Here is a 20164-nt window from a genome sequence, read left to right on the forward strand (position 1 = left end):
TCCCGCTCCACACGTCATAACTTCACTTCAGTGTGTGCTAAACTCCCAGATGAAGATTCTTACAGTCTCAGAATTGGTACCAAAAAATGGAGAGTAACATCACCATCTCAGCATCCTTTAAAAGCGAGAACAGAATCAAAACAAAACAAAACAAAACTTGTTCTTAAAGGAAAAGAAAAAAAAAAAAGACAGCTCCTTAATACGTAACGAGTATACTATGGTTAGCTTTGAACTAGGTATTAAGCTAGGTGACTACTGGACTAAGTCAAAAATCACTACCAAATGTGATCGAGGGAAGATTTCAAAGGCGAAGGGAGATGGGGAGGGAAAGGGAGACCACCAAGAGAAACAAACGGAACCAAACCAAAACTCATGGGTTATATACACGTTTAAAAGCTGTTGTCTTATATTACAGCAGATTGGTGAGATGAGATGTAGTCACCCTTCAATCCAAAGTGTGCCACCTCTGGTTGGGATGAGGAGGGAGGCTGGTGGGGGTCCACGTCTTAGGACATCACCTAAACAAAGGGCCACTCAGAAACTTCGCCCAGTCTTGCCTGGACATCCAGGTATGCTCTGTAGCGCAGGGAGGTCAGGCGTGTCCCGGAGAGCACATAGAGGTGGGGGGTGGGAGGAGAGAGAGAAATGTCAGGCACACATAGGGTTCACCCTGAGGTCTTAACTACAGCAGTCAAAGGACTAGGTTGTGTGTGACTGTGTGTGTGTGAGAGTGTGTGAAAATAGCTGGGCTGATGGCTCATTTCCCAGCTTGGGTAAACCAGTCTAAGCCACGACTGACAGGTAGATCTGTTACAGGGTTGGAGAGTTCTGGAGGTCATGGTGGGAGGTGCGGCCACTATGGCTTTTGGCTAGTCGGTCAAATCACACATTGATTAAAAAATCCCCTTTTTGATTACGTTTCATTTTCAAAGCCATGTTTAAGGAAAAAAAAAAACCCAAAAAAAAAAAAAAAAACACAAAACAACTGCCAACCAGATGGTGGCAGCATATGCCTTTAATCCTAGCACTTGGGAGGCAGAGGCAGGCAGATCTGAGTTCACTGTGAGATCTCTGTAGGCCAGCTTGTTCTACAGAGTGAGTTCTAGGACAGCCAGGGCTGCACAGGGAAGCCTTGTCTCAAAAAAAAAAAAAAAAAAAAAAACCAAAAAAAAAACAACAACAAAACAAAACAAAACAAACCCAGAGAGTGAGGCCTGCTAATGTTAAATGCTAGTAACTGAAAAAAAAAAAAAATGCAAATTTGTACTAAGAGACTACATCCTAACAGATCACTAGAACTACTTAAAAACTAAAAATAAAAACTTAAAAAACAAACGAACAAATAAACCCCCAAAAACAACCAGTTCTGATTCAAGAAAAACCAAAACAGGCCCAGGATCCAGGCTTGCTATCTGGGTTACCCTGGATTGCCTTTAGGCCTGGGCTCTTCTGTGGATGGTACTGAAGGTCAGAAGGTCACCTCTGCTGGGGGCAAAAGATCTGCCTGCCTAGCCTTGCACAGCTGCTGCGAGCTGACTGGAAGGGGTGGGACTCGAGCTGCTGTTCTCTTGGCTACTTTATCCTCGTGTAGAAACTGAGTCACAACAGAGATAGACTGGGGGCAGCCTCTAGCTTCCTTAGGGTAAGGTCATGGCGGCCTTGTGAAGAGAGGGTGCTGGGGGTGAGGAATGGACACTGGCAGCCCCAGTGGCTGGCCTCCCAAAGGCCTGCTGTATCTAGGCAGCCTTTGGGTCCCTCCTAATTTGACAGCTGAAGCCATCTGTAGCCCTCAGAGTTCTTGGCCATGTGAATCCTCCTCGCTTTCAGAGGAACCTTATTGTTCCCGAGCCCCCAAACCCAGCTAAGTTAGTAGCAAGTAGCTCTCTTTCAGACGGTTGGTTAGTGGCTTCTGGCTCTGGCCAGTGGTGGAGGGCGATGGAGGTAAGGGAATGGGAGAGTTCATACACAGGGTTTATTTTGGTTAAGAGAAGTAGTGGAGTTAGTGGAACAGCAACAAAGGAGGAGTCTAAAATATCTCTGGAGCTCAACTCAACAGGGTACCTCAAATGGTCCTGGTCTACTGAGTCATGGCTGCTTCAGGGCTAAAAGCAATTCCCCTTTACAACAGAGAGGACAAACCCAGAGCTGGCCTCTCCTCGCTCCAGCTCCAAGAATGAAAAGCTAATGGGATTTTCCAAGCAGGACCTATTCCGAGGCCTCAGCTGTCACCTTCCCCTAAAGAGACACATTACTGGCCTTCTCATCCTCCAAGTTATATGCCAGCCCAGTGCTTTCCAGAAGGCTGACAACCCTCTGCCTGGCACTCTTCCCAAGCGTGACAGATACTCCTTTTTGGAGGAGAATTCGGTAAGAGGCTCATTCCCTACCTGCCCAATCTCCCTCCCTTTGGTCCCACCACCTCTGTATTCCCATCAAAGTGATTTAAAAATGTTTAATTAACTTGAGCTCAGTTTAAAAGGTTAAGAAACTGGCAGGGATCCAGATTCACGTTAGGCAGGTGATGCTGTTAATTTAATTTGCTTTTCGTGTGGTAATCTTGATAATTACTCCATAGTTAACTGGCAAAAAAAAAAAAAAAAAAAAATGTTTTCTTTTTACTAAAAGATGGAGTCAGGCTGTTTGGCTGCACAACCCCCATTGGCTGAGCCCCAGCAACCCACAGGGTCAGTTCACAGGACTTTGGGGATGGCCTTGCTGAACATCCTGTGGCCCCAGGACTGGCAGAAATTTACCTGCCTCCATTCTCCATGGAATGGGCACAAAATAGAGATCACCTTCCAGTTTCCCACTCAAGGAAGAAAAGGATGAGGGCGGGGGAGGGGGAGGGGAAGATACAGAAATGGAGCCAAAAGAACCAAATCAAAATGAGCAAAATGAGAGAGAGGGGGGTGGGGGGGGAGGCAGGTGAGGATCATGATTTAAAGCTGGAGGAAGAAAGGAGAGAACAAAAGACATTGGATTCATTTTTGTCCCCACTTCCTTGGGAAGGGGTCCAGAGAGAGAAGAGAGAGATGTGATGTGGTGAGATATGGGGCATGTGTGTACACATATGAGCAGGGCACATATGTGTACGGACACGCGCAGGCAGGGCAGGCGGAGACGCATGGCAGAGATGGTAATACCTCAGAGAGAGATGGCAACGGAAGCACCTGCTCAGTGGTATCCATTTGTAAAGGCCGTTGCAATCAAAGGTCCCTAAAATTGCACAATTGTTAAGGTCATCAGTGCGCTATACATGGGAACAGACTGTCATACCCTGGGAAAGGAGATTACCTCTAGGACTAGAGTCGGTGGTTGCCAGCATGAATATGTAATTCTGAGACACCGTGCTATGGGGAGTCAGGGTGACGCCATCCCCAGCTCCCTCCTTTCTGCCCTGTGATTCCCCCCACCCAAGCTTATCTGCTTCCCAAGGGGAAACCAAGAGCCAGGCTCTGAGGGGTAAGAGGAGGGTAGGAGAGTGGGGCTTGAGGCCCAAACAATGACCACGGTGGCCAATGAGCCCCACAGGGTGAATACCAGGATCTCTGTCCTCGTCTCAACAGATTAATTTGGGGGAAGGGACATCAGTGCTGATCAATGGTGATGGCCTGTGATTATTTCAGAAATAACATCACAAGCATGAAGGTCCCAAGACCCAGGTTTTCAAGAACAAACAGGGTGTGTGTTCCCAGCTGCTGAAAATGGAAATGAGTCGTGTTCTGAGTTGCTGATTGACAGGCCCCCAAATTGATGCAGCTCTGGAATGAATAACAATGTTCTGGATTTGGTACTACAGTTGATCCGAGGGGATTAGAATCATCAGACTACTGATTCAAGTAATACTGGCTTTGGAGCAGAATTGAATGAGGACTCAGGAAGCACAGGCCTGGGTTGGCTGATGTGCACAAGTCTGGGTCTATGTGAGAATGTATAAGACAGCGTGTGTGGGTGTGTGTTGTGTGTGTGCGTGCCATGTTCCTCCAATGCCAGGAAGCATGAATGAATGAAGTTGCTCCCCCTCCCCCAGGCTCTTGCAATGGCTTTGGTCTCCCCAGCATGGTCCCCAAGACAAGGCTTGGCCTGCTTTCTCCCAGATATACAATCTGATGCAGGATGTGACCTGGGACAGCAGACACCCCTACCTCAACTCAAAACCAAGCTGCTTCCCAAAAGAATGAGGCTGGCTAGGGCAAGAGACTGGCCGAGTTTTCTATTTCCAAAAAATGGAGGGGGATGCCAGCGAGTGGGCTCAGGCACATTCATGCTCACACACCAGGAGGGAAAAGAACAATACAATCTGAAAACAGCATGCAAATCTCTTAAGCAAATTTCCATTGCCTGGATTAGTCAGATTATAGAACCACAGAGCACCACAGATATCAAATGCATCTGGCCTTTGGGGAGCTGCAGCTGAAGAACGGAAATGGGAACTTACTTGGGACCTGGAAGCTCTAAGAACCATCAGCAAAGGAAATGGCCTGGGAAGGAGCTTCCCCCTTCCCGCCTTCTAGGCACCATTGCCACCAGTGGACAGCAGACTGGGGACTCTGCCCACTGACGTGGGGGAATGGCATGAGGACTTACCACATGCCAGGACATGATTAGGCTACCCCTGCTCAGCGTCCGCGTCTTACTTTGTAGCCAGGGCCATGGGCTGTATGGCTGGTTCAAGTTGCAAAGACCAAAGGTGATGGGAGTGGTGAACACAGATGTCCTCACACCTTATACTACATGACTGGGCCAGCAGACAGAAGCTTTGGTCGGCCTGATGTCGGTGGGGGTTACCCTGTCTCTCCTCTGCCCTTAACTCTGGACTTTCCTCCCCATAGGCTGTGTGGAGTTGCTGAGGAAGGAGGAGGCAGGAGGGCAGCGAGGCAGGTACTTACAGCTATGCCGTGGCCGAAGCCTGAGCCCGGCTGTGGGCTGGCTGCGCTTATGTAATTCCCCACTCCGGAGTCCTGGCTGGCAGGGCCGTAGAGATCGGCGACAGGTCCTGGGCTGTTGGCCCCCGGGAAGCCTCCGGGCCGCGCCGGGTTGGAGCCTGCCGGGGAAGCGGGCGCGCCAAAATTCGGTTGAGCACTGTAGCTATTCAGGACTGGTGTGCAGAGAATAGAGCTGGGTATGAGGCCAGAAGCCAGGCATGCACCGATCATTACAAGCCAAACACTCGAGAAAAAAAAAAAACAGCTGAGGCCCAACTTCTAACACTCAACCAAGGCCATGCGGAAACATCAGCAGGGACTCAAGAATACTCAGCCCAGGCTACCACTAAGAAGCTTGGAGCTCCAGAAATAGATAGAAGGAAAAAAAAAAAAACAAACGATCATTCAACACAGTACGGCAACCAACCGAGGTGCTTCACTGCCCACCAAATTATCACAATAGAAATAGAGATATATATGGAGAGAGAGAGAGAGAGAGAGAAAGATTTTTTTTTTTTTTCACATCTGAATTGACGCTCATGCAGTCTTCTAGATTTGGGCACGTTGAGACAGCATTCACATCCCATGCAAACTACAAAGGAACTAGTTTTAGACTACACATTGTGTTAATATTGATATTAAAACATGACAGGAAACAAAAGCAATTTTGTGTCCTTGAAAAAAAAAATCTTTGGGAAAGGGATTTTGAACTCATTTTTTTTTTTTTTTTTGGTGTTTGTGTGTACGTATATTTCATTTAATTTCTCTTTGTTTTTGGATCCATTAAATGACGAATTTGTGTGTGTGTGTGTGTGTGTGTGTGTGTGTGTGTTTTAAAGTCAAATCAAGAAAATCTCCATTCTGTATCCCTCCTTCGTCCCCCCTCCACACTGGCTACTCCCTCCCTTCCCACCCCTTCCATTGAGACCCTGCATGAAAGTTGGCAATACTGAAGTGGTCAGAAGATGGGCTATGTCATGGAAAGTACGGGCATCTTAACATAATAGTAATGATGGCGGCAGAGTCCTCTTTTGGGGTGCAGAGCAGGGGATGGAGGGAGGGGATGGGGTGGGAATGGTGACCTGAAGGTTGGCTAAGGCTGGGGTGTTGCCAGTGGTCCTAACAGGATACCCACACACTCACCTCCTGCCGGAGAAGGAAAGGGGGGGATTTAAACTTTTTTCCTTTGGTTAAAAAAAAAAAAAAAAGATAAAGAAGTATGAATGCAGAGCACACTAACCGAACCAGCTAACAGCTAAAGCAATCTGACCGAAATGCATTTTGGTTATATTACTTTAGGAAGAAAATCCAGACTGGGAAAAAGAGAACTTAGAATGCAACTCAGTTACAGAGTCAGAGAGAGCGGGCTGTGTCTAGGTGAGGTGTGGCCAAAGGTGACATCACCTTAGGCTTCACCTTTGCCTGTTTCCAACCCCATCACACCTCCCTAGGGAGGCTCCAGCCTGTCAAACAGGGGAATTCTGCCTCAGCTTTACACTCTCTTAATACGTTAAACTTTATTTGCTGTTTTTTTAAAAAAAGTTCCATCATAGGCCTTAGATGATGGCACATGCCTTTAAGCGCAGCACTTGGGAGGCCTAGGCAGTTAGATCTTTATTAGTTCCAGGCTAGCCTGGTCTACATAGCAAGTTCCGGGCCAGCAACACTTTGAGATCCTGTCTTCAAAAACATCCACTCCCTCCTCCCCGGCAAAAAACAAACAATTTCCATCATAAAAGCAGGCTCTTACGAATTTTGGAAACCTCCAGGGAGTAGAGGCTATAGCTTCGGACCATAGCTAGCAAGTTTTGAAGACACCAAGTCTGAGTGATGGACACTCGCTTGTCTTTAGCCTTAGAAGGCTCACTTCCCCCTCCTTCCTGGCTCCTGTGGCATCACTCCTCTGCCCTGTACTAGCTGCCAAGAAGAACATCTGAAGTGAAGAGTGGAGTCCCTCTTGCCTGTGTACCTGTAGCTGGAGGCCCTCACTTCTCTTGCGGCTTTGAAGAACGTGTAAGTGGATTGATTTTTTTTTTTTCCTTCATGCACTTGTCATAGGAGTGAGAAGAGATCAATGGTGCTACACTGGAGAAGGAGACAGAAGATCCAAGGTGGACCAAACCAAGCTGGGCCTGGCTCCCACCTCGGTAGAGGAGAGAGATACTGTTGCCTCTCGATGCCCTTGGGCAGGATGAGCCCTTCTGAAGCACTGGCCAGAAATTAATAAACAAGACAATTGAGCGAGTGGGATAAGGAGGGGGGGAGGGAAAAAGGAGGGGGAAGCTTAAAGCTAGTGAATAGCTTATTTGGAAATGTACTGGCAGACAACCTGAACACCCGCAGAATTTTTTGAATCAACAAGATTAAGCTTGCAGATAACATTTGCCTTTGACCCTTCTTGCTCAAGGAGGCAAACATCCAGCCAAGATATCCAGAAGGCGGCACTATCTTGGTGGAACACACCTTTTTCTTCTAGGCTCAGGAAACACAAGGACAGGGGGCTCTTGATTTACCCAGGCACCCCCTCCCCCACAGAGGAAGGAACTAGCTTTGACTTAGGATAAAAGGGTAGGGTGAGATTGGGAAAGGGCAAAAGTGGAAGATGGAAAGAGACCCCCCCCCCCCCCCCCAAGCTTCTTTCTTTTCTGGTAAGACTGGGAAGATGCTAGATAGGGGATGGAGAGAAGACAGGAGAACTCCTGGAGACTAATATAACTATAGAAAGACAAGAGGCATCTTGCCCATGGAAGACTGCTGTGCAGAGAAACTTCTATGGAAGGCTTAGAAGACAGGAGGGCTGTTGGTATTCACCCTAACCCCTGATGACTTTCCTGGTTCTTTGTGTACCTGGAAGCCTGGTACCTGGGATGGAAGGAATTTCACAATGAGCTCCTCTTAGGCCTATAGCATCCCTCCCTGTTTTATCAAAGGGAACTCACATCAAGCCCTGTTGAGACAGTGGCACTGTGCTAGTTTAGCCCAGTTCCACTTGAGTATGACCTTGCTCATCCCAAGCCCATCCCACTTCAGCAAGTAACCCTCAGTGAAGGGTGGAAGACTTGGTTGCTGGGCCCTTGCCTGAGGGTACAGTGGGCAGGCAAGAAACACCTAGCTCATGTCCTTCTGGTTTGGCCATGGAGGACAGACAGAGCTCTTTAAGCTCCATAGTCAACACTTGTGTCTCCTGTGGCAGAAGAACCACACCCCAGATGGCATGATAAGGTCCCCCGGCAAGCGGACTACATGTATCTGGGGACACTGTTCAGTTAGGGATGGGAACAGACACTTGCCTGCTGATCGCAGGAAGGGAGCTGGGACAAAGGGATTTCCTCCTTTCTGGATATCGGCACAATTCCTCACACAGTGTACTGGCTGTCTGCTTGGTAACAGGGTCGTCTGAGGACCCTCTCTTCTCCTAAGCTGTGAGAGGCATGGAAGCAGGCAAAAAGCCAAGACCCTTTGAGAGTGCTGTCTGTGTACAGAGGGCTCCCTTCCCTGGGCACAAAACCCATTCGGGGGAGTCAGGTGTGGAGGCTGGCTGTGGTAAGCAGGCTCACCTCCCAATCAGCATCGTCCGCAGCCCTGGCTTAATTCTAAGCCCTGGTTCCTCCTTCTGCACCTGAACCCCAGCATCCTCTGGGCTTTCCCAGTCCAGGCAGTACCCTCAGGAGGCAGGTACCATGGATAGAGAGGAGACAGTGGACTTGGAGTCAGAAGACCCGAGTTTGACTCTGGCCCTACCCTGACACCCGTGTGCCCTGGTCCAGCCTGTGTCCTCATCCGTAGCACATGAGTAATGTGTCCCTTAGTCAATCTGAGTGACTAGACTGCTGTGAGAATGAAAAGGAGAAAACGCTCTGTGACTTATCAGGTATATGCAGAGCCCAGCAAACGTACCGTATGCACATTTAGCAAAACCCAATAGAGGAAAATGCAATCCACTTGCCATACAGACCTGGAGGTGATTTACAAAAGGGTCCAATCCATCTTTTTGCTGCATTTAATTACCCTGGACCCGAAGAAAGGACTCTTGGGGGAGGGGCAACATGAAAAGCTGGGACACTTGCTATACCTCAGGAGAATAGCAAAGTATTTGAATGAGAGTAGGAGGCACCTTACATTAAATGAAAAGCTTCCCAATGCTCAAGAAAACACCTGGATGGCCGACCCAATAAAGCCCTCCTATCTTATCTCAAAGGTGGGAGCGGAAATGGACCAGCAACCTGCACTGACAATATGGGCCCTGACTCAGGGATGCTGGGCCAGTCTTCCCGGCAGCTTTCTCCAAATGTCTAAAGTGAGCCAGGGGGCACTGGACTGTGCGTGGTTCTGCTTATCTGTGGTCAGAAAGGGCTGGGCCAAGAGTGGAATTAATCCCTGGGGGTAGGGAAGGGATGTGACTCACAAAAGCTTTACTCTAAGTCCAAGAAAAGACATGGAAGTCCAGGTGTTTTTATATTGTCTAACAGTGATCAGAATTTGAAAGCAGCAGCAGACAAGGAGACCCGCTTGTAGTACAGCACCCAGGAAAGGCTGCAGTAAGTTAGCCAACATCTCATCCAGTCCTCTAGAGTCTGAGACCAAAATTCAATAGGGAACCCAAAGGCTGGAAGCAGGTTCCTCATCTCTAACAGTCTGGTGAGTCCAGGGCAACTTCAGTTTGATATTAAGAAAGCCCCGTGGCCTGTTTTGATCTGAGATCCGCCCCCGTCCTTCACGAACATCACCTACCTAACTTAACCAAGGAAGAAACCAGCATGGTTTTCCCGTCTGTCTCCTCTTATTGCTGTGCTGCTCCAACGCTCACCCTGAAGATCTCATCCCTACCTGTCCCAGCTACAGGTCCTTTGAGTCTTATATGTTACTTCTTATGTGACCAATGTATGTTTTTCTGTACTACAGACATGCTGCAGTACTATGAAACCCAAGGCCAGGACTGTGCACTTAGAAGACGGTCCGGCATTGTATTCCAGCCATGGTGAAAGGCTACCTAAGAATTAGTGGTCAGCACATCCCTGTGAGGGATGGCAGGGTAGGAGATGTATTCCTGTGCACACAGCTGGGCCGAGATAGGGGAGAGCTAATGAGATAAGAGGGGGCCCGGCTGGGAAGGCCGCTCACTCAACAGCTTTTAAGACGGGCGTCATCACCCCGGGTAGGAGATGAGCACACCCAGGGTCTTAGGACCGAATCCAGTTCTAACTTGAAAGTCTATGTGATTTCGGTCACGCCACTTCTTGAATCATAGTTTGGTGCTACAGGCATCTCTCTCACTAGCCAGGGAGCTCCCTGAGGTTGGGTGGTGCCTATGAAGACACAGGCGACTTCATCTCCGCTGATGACTGGGGCGCCTTCCCCTGTGTCATAAAACACGGAGTCTTGGAGCAAAAAGCAGAAATGCAGTCAGTGTAGGGAGTCAGTGCGTGGGATGGGGCACTAGCAACTCCCTTTCTGAGACTCTCACTCCTCTCAAAAGTGCCCGGATACAGTGCCGTCCACAGAGAACTAACTCAGCCTTCATCCCACTTCGCTGGACCCTGTTGGGAGCTGGGCTACCTATGTGATTTGGCATTTACAGCCCAATCACATTCAACGGCATCTTAGCGCCAGGGGATCCAGCAGCTGGGTTTTGGGTGGTGGGTGAGGAGGGTGTCCAGAGTACAGTCCCTTGAGGACCTGTACAAAAGGCTTTCCACTTGAGCAGTCCGTCTTTAATGACTGTAAAGGCACAGGAGTTTAATCCATTTTTGATGTAAGCACTAATAGCTCTGTGTCCTTGAAGTTCAAAGCGGGCGCATACATGTCACTAATTAACCAAGCGCGGAGCCATTCAGCTCCCTCTCATGTTCCTAATTAGGTCTTTAATAACAAACAAACTCCAACCTTAGCAAGAGGCCCCCATTTGTCAGCCAGTCTAGGAATATGACTGCTTCCCTGTTTACAGTTGCTCTAAACTGTTTGCTCCTAATCTTAGCCTGGTCTCAAGGAAGGCGAGAGAGTCACAGCATAGAGACAAGGGCCCCTTAGGACCACCCTTGATGGTGGTCTTGTTGGTCCTGGTAGATAGAAGAGCCCTGAGCCAACAGGGACTCTAAGCCTAGGCTGGTGACCTCTCCTGCTTCCTTTTGGAGGATGCTGGGTGCCTGGGATGGTCAGGGATGGTATGAAGTTGTAAAACCAACCAGGACCTGAAGCTGTGGTGACACACTGGCTTTGCCTGGGGTTTACCTTGCCAGACTCTGGTTTGATGGGCCTGAAATGTGTCGTGACAATGTGGGAAGTTAAAAAACTTCCAGATGCTTCTAGCATGCAGCAGAGTTGCACCAAATCTTAGGGCTGACATGCTCACTAGCAGTGATTACCAGGTCTTCCATTATTGACCTGTGTGTCATGTATGTATGTATGTATGTATGTTTATGTGGGTGTGGAGGCTAATGTCATGTGCCTTCCCCTATTGCTCTCCACCTTAGTTGAGACACAGTTTCTCCATGAACTTGGAGATCATCGATTTGGCTAAGCAGGCTAACCAATCAGCCCCAGGGATCCACCCATCTCTACCTCCTGAGTGCTAGGACTAAGATGCAAAAGCCAAGCTATGCCTGGCTTTTATGTGAGCTCTGGGGATCAGAACTCAGGACCACTTGCTTGTACTCTACCAACTAAGGCATCTCCCTTAGCCCCAGGTCTTTTGCTATTAATGAACACCATCAGCAAAGACAGAACCACAGAACCCTAAAAAGTCCCACCAAGCACACTTGAGGCTGGAAATCTGATAGAGTGAAAATGTCATTCTAACTGTAAACACAAGGCCTTCCACACCTCCAGGCATCCAGCACTCCATGGCCAGCTGCTCTCAAGTGCATCCCGCACACTCCCACTGAATCCTATCACTGGGATGCATGCTTCTGGCTCTCTCTGCACACTGTCCTTAAGCCACTGTCATTTCCACTGCTTATGCCTCCTAGGACAAAGGATCAGGAGCTTTGGCTGTAGCAGCTCTGACCTACTGGGGCCTGTAAGCCTGAAATCCTCACTCAGTAGAGGTGGCTGTGCCGCCAAGAGCCATGCCCCGCCCTTCCTCCAGTGGGTTCACCTTCTCCGCTATTTCTCACTCACAAGTCATCTCCTCCCCCAGGAGGTGGGTGCACCTCTTGGTGCTTTCAACATCCTCTTATCTATTTGAACTCTAAAGGTCAAGAATGGAGGAGATGAACTCAGCCTGGCCCCTAGTATGTCATAATGAGTTCACTCTTCACAGCAGGCAAATAGGAAGAGAGGCTGGGCTAGGAGACCCTGAAATCTCAGGGGCTACTTCAGTAGAAGGTTTAAAGGCTGTCATGCTGGAATGAAAAAGGAAATGTGAGGTCAGAGACAGCATAACATGACAAAGAGTTTCTTGCATGTCACGTGGTTGCTTCAATGTTTCAGGTCTGTCCTCTGGTGGGGAGAGTGCACGAGGTTTGTGACTTTCAGACTCCAGGGTATCCTCGGTGTTGTGTGTATCTGTAAGGCTGAACTCTCCAAGGCCACCCTCTCCAAGACACTGTCAGAAATAACTTCCAGAAAGAGAGGGAAGCTGGCTGAGCAGCAGGGCTGGCCGGCTCTCCTCACACATCAATCTCTATCATGGGCACCCAGGCTTACAGTCGCTGTTTGCCATGAACCTGGACAGACCACTTTATTAATATTAATAAGTAGCCAGGAACAAAGGGCCCATTTATTTTTAGCCTTCTTTAATTGTGTAGTAATTACTCATCTACAAAACAAATGAGCCCCTGTTTGCAGTTGCTATGGTACCTGGTGCCCAAGCCTTCCTGAAAGAAGATTGGGCAAGGAGTCGGCTGCGTCTCTGGCCACTCCCCTTTCTCTACCATTGGCCCAAAGCAAAGCCCCAGCAACTGGGAAGCCAATGGCCTCCTTGTGTCAGGGCTGGGCACTGTTTCCCAACCGCTTTCCAGAGGCAGTTTGTGCAAGGCAAAGAAAGGGATGCTGACTCCTCCCTGCAGACCCCCTCCCTTGCTCCATCACCTCTGGGTGTGGCTAACTTCCTTCAGCTGTATTTTAAGTAAAGGTTCCTTTCAAGTAATGCCCTTCAGCCTGGCTCCTCCTTGTTAAGACTGCACCTCTTTTGGGTCTCCTTTGTCTGACATGGGTCTGAATGGACGCAGGGACCAAATCAGAGTGCCAGCCGAAGAACAGCCAGACAGAACCATACCGTTGAGCCTGCAAGAGCAGAAGCAGGTGCAAAAAATACATAGCATGCCTCCCGAGACCACTTGTAAATGATTTTGGGTTATCGCCTCCCCTAAGGATAGGGGGGATTGAGTGCGAACAGCCGCACCTTTCTTTGAGTATTTAAAAGTTGCAGCCGCCCTCAGCCGTTGCCAGACTGGTACAGCACAGTATGTGCTGATAGTGGCTGAGAGCACAGGCTGATGGGATGGCCTCAAATCCTGTCACTGCCACCTCAGATAAGCTACTCTGTTTGCCGAGCCATAGTTTGTAATCTTTAAAATGGGAAAAGGACTGATGGTACCCATTTATGGCTTCAGAATTAAGTGTGTGTGTGTGTGGGGGGGTATGGCACGTGGGCTTGGCACCAGCGTTTGGCTCATTCACATAATGTGAGCAATTGCCGATGAGCTGTTATTATTATTGTGTTGGCAAACCGGGGTGTGTGTGCGTGTGTGTGTGTCTGATATTCTCTTGTTAACAAGATATCATTCCTTAAGGTATATATCCCAGCAGGTGCGTATTTTGCGATGTTGGCAGCAACCCTCCTATTCCATGCCAGAGTGGGTTTCACTGCAGCTCTCTTACCCTCTGACAGACTTATCCCAACAGCCAATCACAGCTGCTCAAAAGTACTCTTTCTTGTCCTTTGCCCTATGGTATCCCAAGATGGAAAAGGGAGACCTTGTCATTAATATTCATAAGCCTTCAGAAACAAAGGGAGCCTTTATTTTCTATGCTCTTTAATCACACAGCAATTACACATTTACACTAAGATTGCAGACTCGCCTTACTCTGTCTCCTGCAGGTCTTATGATCTGCCTTGTATGGAAAGGCTGATGTCAACCCCAAGACACACATAGAACCTACTTTAAAAATGTTCAGGCACTAGGGAGGCAGAGGTAGGTGGAACTCTTTGAGCTTGAGGCCAGCCTGGTCTACATAGAGTTCCAGGACAAGCAGGGCTACATCTTACTCATTTTGTGCTTGTGGGTGCACGCACCTGTGGGGGGCAGAGGTTGCTATCAGTCTCTTCTACTGCTTCTCAGCTGCTGCTTCTCCCTCCCCCCTTTTGACAGGGTCTCTCATTATGGCTAGAATGGCTGGCCGGTGAGCCGCTGGCATTTTCCTGTCTCTACCTCTCCAGTGCTGGGGGTTTTGGTCCTCACTTGCCCACACCTGGCTTTTTTACCTGTGTGCTGGGAATCCAAACTCAGGTCCTCACCCTTGTACAGGGAGCACTTTCCCCACTGAGCCATCTCCCCCGTTTATGTCTTACAGAGGATTTATGGGTTGTGAACCTGAAAACCCCACAGAGGTGGAGGCCCCATGTGTGGCTTTTTCTGGCCGCTGCTCTGTAGTTGTACTGCTGCCCTCCTGACTTCAGTGTCCTCTCAATAGGAGCTGCTTTTCCTCATACTGGCTACAGCTGTTCGGGGTGTCACTCTATCCTACCTAGAAAAGTCGCTGGAGATAAGTCGCTCAGTTGTTAAGGTGCTTCATCTAACATGCATGAGGTCCTTGGTTTGATGCTCAGTATTGGCCTAATCCAGAAGACTGGCACATACCGGAAGTCTCAGCAGTCAGAGGTGGGGGAGGGGGAGCCTGGGCTGTATGAGATCTGCTTCACAAATGCAGTGACCACCTTTCAGGGCTCCCACACTCATCAGTACCTCAACCAGTGGCCATGGGTCTCTAGGTTCCTGTCCAACATGCTCTCCTCACAGGTGAAGTGCCGGAGAAAACCACTATACTTTCCACTACTCCTCCAGACAGCTGGGCCCCGGCTTTCTAGGCAGCATTCAAGGGACGGCCAAGCCACTCAAGGGACAGGCAGGAACATGTCACCTACTGAGAACCATTCCACTGATTTAAAGACCATTAACATTCCCTCACTCCATTTGCTTCAGGATTAACCTATACTTTAGTCTGGACTTTAAGGCTAGTCACTAATTGCTCTAGAGTTGATTTATCAAGTGCATGGTATTTCTATTACAAAATTATTGATTGGAGCTGATGTATCATATCCTCAACAGGGCTGGTCCGAGAGCCCTTGGAAAATGAATGAAGCTGAGGCCAGCGGCGGGCGCCTGTGCACATTATTAGAGATTCAGTGAAGTTGCTTAAAACCCATTGCCGGTTTTATGGCTAAAGTCCTGGCTCTCTCAGAAATGAACACTTTAATGACAACCTGGGAAGCAGGTGTTCTCCAGAATGCAGGCCAGAGCCTGAGAAATGAACGCTGAAGTAACACCTCGTAGGTGAGGTAAGTCTGGCTAGTTGGGGTACCTCGTCCTGATGGGTCATAGTTTTCTCTCCCACTATACCAATTCTATGTACGGCAACAGACGTGACAATATCCTAAGGAGAGGCTCTCTCCATGACTTTCTTCACACATAGGCCACAGCCCCCAAGAGGATGTATACTGCTAACACAGGAGTTTGATAGGAAAGGAGAGAGCTGTCCTGTTCCCCCCCCCTCCCCACCCATCTCATTCCCCATCAGATCTTGCTGTCAGAAGTGCAGGAAAGCTATTTCCAGAGATGAAGGCACACACCGAGGCATGGGCCCCTTTGTGTCTGTAGATGGATGTGTGTGTGTGTGTGTGTGTATGTATGTAAGGTGTACTTATCGTGTGTGTGCATGTGAGTAGAGGCCAGAGGTTGATGGCAAGTGTTTTCCTTTACTGCTTTTCACCTTAGTTTTCGAGACAGGGTGTCTCACTGCACCTGAGGCTTGACATTTTAACTAGACTGGCTGTCCCATGAGCCTCCAGGATCTGCCTGCCTGTCCACCTAATGCGAGGGTTATAGGTATGTGCTGTCACATTCTGCTACATCTGGCCTCTCCGAATTTTGGGGATCTGAAGTAAGATCGTGTTTGTGTGGCAAGTATTTTTACTAAACTCAGCTCACTCCCCAGCTCACTCTCCCATTTTAAAATTAAGTTGGAAGTGGTCATTATCAGGCCAGAGACTATAGTGTGAGAAACAGTGCCCTCCTAAAAGCCACAAGATTTCTGCTCATGTCCTCTCCATGAAGGCTGCGGGATGTCCTCCAGCTAGGGGGTGGAGAGCTTTGAGGTACTTTCATAAAGGTGGCAGCAGAGACCCAGAGCCATCTTAGAAGGGCTGGGATGTCCATACCAGTTTCTTGGCTCCTAGCCTCCTCCCCTGGTTCAGAGAGGCTGCACGATCCTGTGGCAGGCATACTAGTCTGCCCACCTGCCTGCTGGGCTGCAGCTCTGAGGGGCCCAGGATGCAGGTCAGTAGCCTGGAGTTCTGCTCTCTGGGTTCTGCTCCCATTTGCTGCCCTTACGCCCCAGCCCTAGGTCAGTTTGCATCTGTAGCAGCATTGAAGCTGCCATTTTCTCTTGTCTGCTTCCCCTGTCCCCAGGGAGACCATGCTGGAAGGATGGCTCCTCCTGGATCTTTCCACCTGGAGCCTTCGTGTCCTCATTCTGTCTGGTCTGGCGCATGCTCAGTTCCTATCTGTTCTAACTCTGGCAGAGCATCACAACCCCCCCCCCCCCAGGCTTCTATTTCATTCTATCATGACATAGCCTTTTGAAGATGTTATGGACGCTGTGACTTTCTCCTGAGTTCTGTGCCCCATGATAGATAACATGTACCCTACAAGCTCCGCCCTATGCCCTGCCTGACTATAGGGTTTGGTCAGAGCTGCTGTCTACTGGGTGGTTCTTTTGCTTGTCTCAGGCCTTTCACGCTTCTCTCTTCCTGAGAAGCTGTGCCAGGCCCCAGCACTAGGGATGCCAGGCCATCACTCACGCCGTTGGCCCCTTTCATCATCACCACCCGTAAGAGACAATGTCAACACCTTCCAGGGTCAAAAGTACCCACTGTCTGCTAGGGCTGAAGCTCTCTGTCTCTTCCCTACTGTATCTTACCTCCCTCTACCCAGAGGGTGGTGTTCTCATAGGGACAAGAAGAAGCTGGGCTTAGAGGAGCTGATGGCCTTAAAAACAAGAAGAGATCTGTTGCTTTGGTGGGGAAGATAAGAACCTGGTGAGAACAAGATGACTCTGGCTCCACTCGCTTCCACTACGGTGAAGGCAGACCTTGGGTGGACAGGCTAGAGCTGAGGGTGGCGAGCCAGTCAGTGGAGGAGGTGAGGGGCGTGAGGAGAGGTGGTGGTGGCTGATGGCGAGAACATGGATCCAAGCCCCTTGGCAACATTGAAAAACATGGAACCCCCTCCTCTTCCTGGTCCCCGTGCTATCCTTCAGACAGCGGTGCTGGGCCGCGCCTTCGGAGACCCTGTAATATCAACTCAACAATGCATGTTCTACAAGTACAGCTACCAGGACATCTACTACAATGCATGCATTTAGTTCAGTCCCACAGATACATACAATCTAAGAACAGGCAAGGGAGGTGTGAAATGTTTTACTAGACAACAGGTGTTCTGGAGTTGTAACCGATAAAAAAAAAAAAAGAAAGAAAGAAAACGTAAAGTGTACAAAAAAAAAAAAAAGACATTTCTCGAGAGTTGGATATGAGTTTGTTTCTTGAACTGTTTCATCTGAACAAGCAAAACATGCAAACCAGCTGGTACTAACAGGAAGCTGGACACTGAGAGGGTTAACAGGTGTGGACAAACCTTCCTGCTGAGCGTGCTCAGAAGAGTGTCTGAGAGGAGGTGTGCAGGTCCTAGTGTAAGAGAGGCGGGAAAGTATGCCTCAGAGACACTCTCTCACCGCAGCCCCAACCAAGCAAGAGAAAAGACAACAGAAACGTGACTGCTCACACTCACCACCACCATCAGGAGCTCATGTCACTAGACTGGAATAAAGCTGGCAAGTATAAAGTACAGTAAGGGGGTCCTGGCTGGGGCCGGAGGGGTGGGGAGGGGCGGGGAGGTGATACCAGGGGCGTGTCCTGCAAGATCTAAGAGTGTGATACACGGACCCACCAGTGAGGTCACCCCAACATAAAAGTACCCTGAGAATCGGTATTGTTTTCCTCAGGTTGGCTGGGACGGGGGACGGGGGACGGGGGACGGGGGACGGGGGGGGAGGGAGGGGGGCAGGAGGTGTCAATTGTCAAACCAGATTTATGTTTGGATGGGACGTGATGGGGGAGTGTGGTGCCGCTGAACTGAATGAGCACGATCAAAATAAACAAACTCTTGACTGAGCACAAGAAAAGATGACGGTTTCGGACTACCAGGTGAACGTGAAAGGAAAGTGACCACTGATAGTGAAGTTATCTAGGAGTCGGCAGGGGGATTCCCTGCTGGGGTGCCTGTGCCCTGCTCACCTCAGGTTCTGGGAGTAAGAAAAGGTAGGCAGGCTAGCCCAGAGGAACAGGCTGAGGCAGAAACTCAAGGCCTCCCCTTGGCTGCCTCAACACCACAGCCCTGACAGATACAAGTTGCCACCCTGAGAAAGATCCAAGCTGCCTCCCACCCCCATGGCCCTCAGCAGGCGCTTCCCAACATGGGGTGGAGGGGGGGGGGCGGGGAGAAGTCAAAACAAAGGGGTGGGGTTTGAGTGGGTTGAGAACTAAAACAGTGGGGCTAGAGAAAAATAATGACAAAAAAAAAAAAAAAAAAAAAAAAAAAAAAAAAGAACAAGTTGCCTTCCATAAGATATCTAATCCCTAACCAAGTCCAGGAGTCCCTGGAAGCGGAGACACATTTCCTAGAGCCCGTAGTCACTTGTCAGGTGGGGCGTGGGACCAGCCTCCAGGCAGGTAATCAATGGATTCTAACAGGTTTGTAAGAACCCTGGTGCAGGCTGCCTGCTCAGGAGGCTGGGGGCAGCATCCTCAGCTTTGGGGAAAGACCTGAGGGTGGGGTGAGGCGAGGTTTGAGGGGCTGGTACAGGGGAATTTGGCTCATCAAGTGCCTGGGAACCCTATGGGGAACTGATGCAATGCATACATTGGTACGGTTTCTCTCAGTTCACAGCAGAGTGTCTTGCCAACTCAAGGTAAATTAACCGGACAACCCTCCAGGCTCAGAGTTTGGGTGATCTTCTAGAGGAAAAGAAGGTGACAGTCCCCCTACTGGCCAAAATGTGTTACAACAAAAAGGCAGAATTACCTTCCCCAAACTTTACAGCTTTGGTCCAGGTCCAAAGATGGAGCTCTGGGCTGGGCTCCCTCGGCTCCACAAGCAGATCAGGCCATGTTCTCTCTACAGTGGGCACAGCCCAAGCCTACAGCCACTAGGCAGTGCTGGGGGCTTCCCCTTGGATGGGTACCTCAAGCTGAGGATTTACTCCCTGTGCTAACCCAGGCTGGGGTGGGCAGGGGCTTTGGGGAGCGTACTCCTGAATACGATTCACTAACAGTGCAGCAATGAGCATGGCTGACCTTGATGGCCTGTGGGAGATTTGGCTCCCGATGGAAATGGCTACAAATAAAACATCACTGATCCTGGAAACAAAATGTGTGGTTGGAGATGACCTTGAGGGTTAGGAGTTAGAGGGATGGGTGAGTGGGGCTCCCGCCTGGCTGTGGGGGTGGGAAGGTCTGTGCATGGGCAGGGTGGCAGAACAGGGCACAGACCAGGGAGACGGCTCTCAGACTCGCAAAGAATCCCATACTGCCCTTTAAACTTGCCATGAAGTCAAGGGGAACGGGGTTGGGGTGGGGAGAGAGGCAGGGTTAATTTTGGGTTAAAGTTTAGTTTCATAATCCAAGTTATCAAAAGAAAGAAACTGAACGGAGAAAACAAACAACAACACTCACAAATTTCAAGACTTGTTCTTTTTGATCTTTCTCCCCTCCCAGGCACAGGAATGAGGCTTTTTCTTTCTTTCTTTCTTTCTTTTTTTCATTTCCCCAAAGCATTCAAATTAAAAAACCCCAAAGCCAGAAACAGGAAGACGTAATGCAACTGTACACCCGTCCTGGAGCCTGGCAGCTGGGACGCCAAGGGGTGCGGGCTGGCGTGCAAGGTGCGACCTTTACCGACTAGAGTGGATGGGAGTTGAGAGTGTCCAGGTACCTGGACTCCTCAGCCTAACTGCCAATCACCAGC

The 20164-nt window shown here is 49.4% G+C and overlaps 1 protein-coding gene across 1 annotated transcript in view; it reads right to left on the reverse strand.

The window, feature by feature from the left end:
- Positions 1-370: 370 nt before the first annotated feature.
- Msi2 (musashi RNA binding protein 2) overlaps positions 371-20164 on the reverse strand; it is a gene marked incomplete in the record, with an annotated part of 308813 nt that continues 289019 nt past the window's right edge. Inside the window, 3 exon segments of the mRNA XM_055620541.1 lie at positions 371-576; positions 3144-3216; positions 4890-5044. Coding sequence (XP_055476516.1) covers positions 3175-3216; positions 4890-5044 — 197 coding nt within the window.

Source organism: Psammomys obesus, unplaced genomic scaffold (assembly GCF_907164565.1).
Source record: "Psammomys obesus unplaced genomic scaffold, mPsaObe1.curated_primary_1811, whole genome shotgun sequence".
Taxonomy (NCBI): Eukaryota; Metazoa; Chordata; class Mammalia; order Rodentia; family Muridae; genus Psammomys; species Psammomys obesus.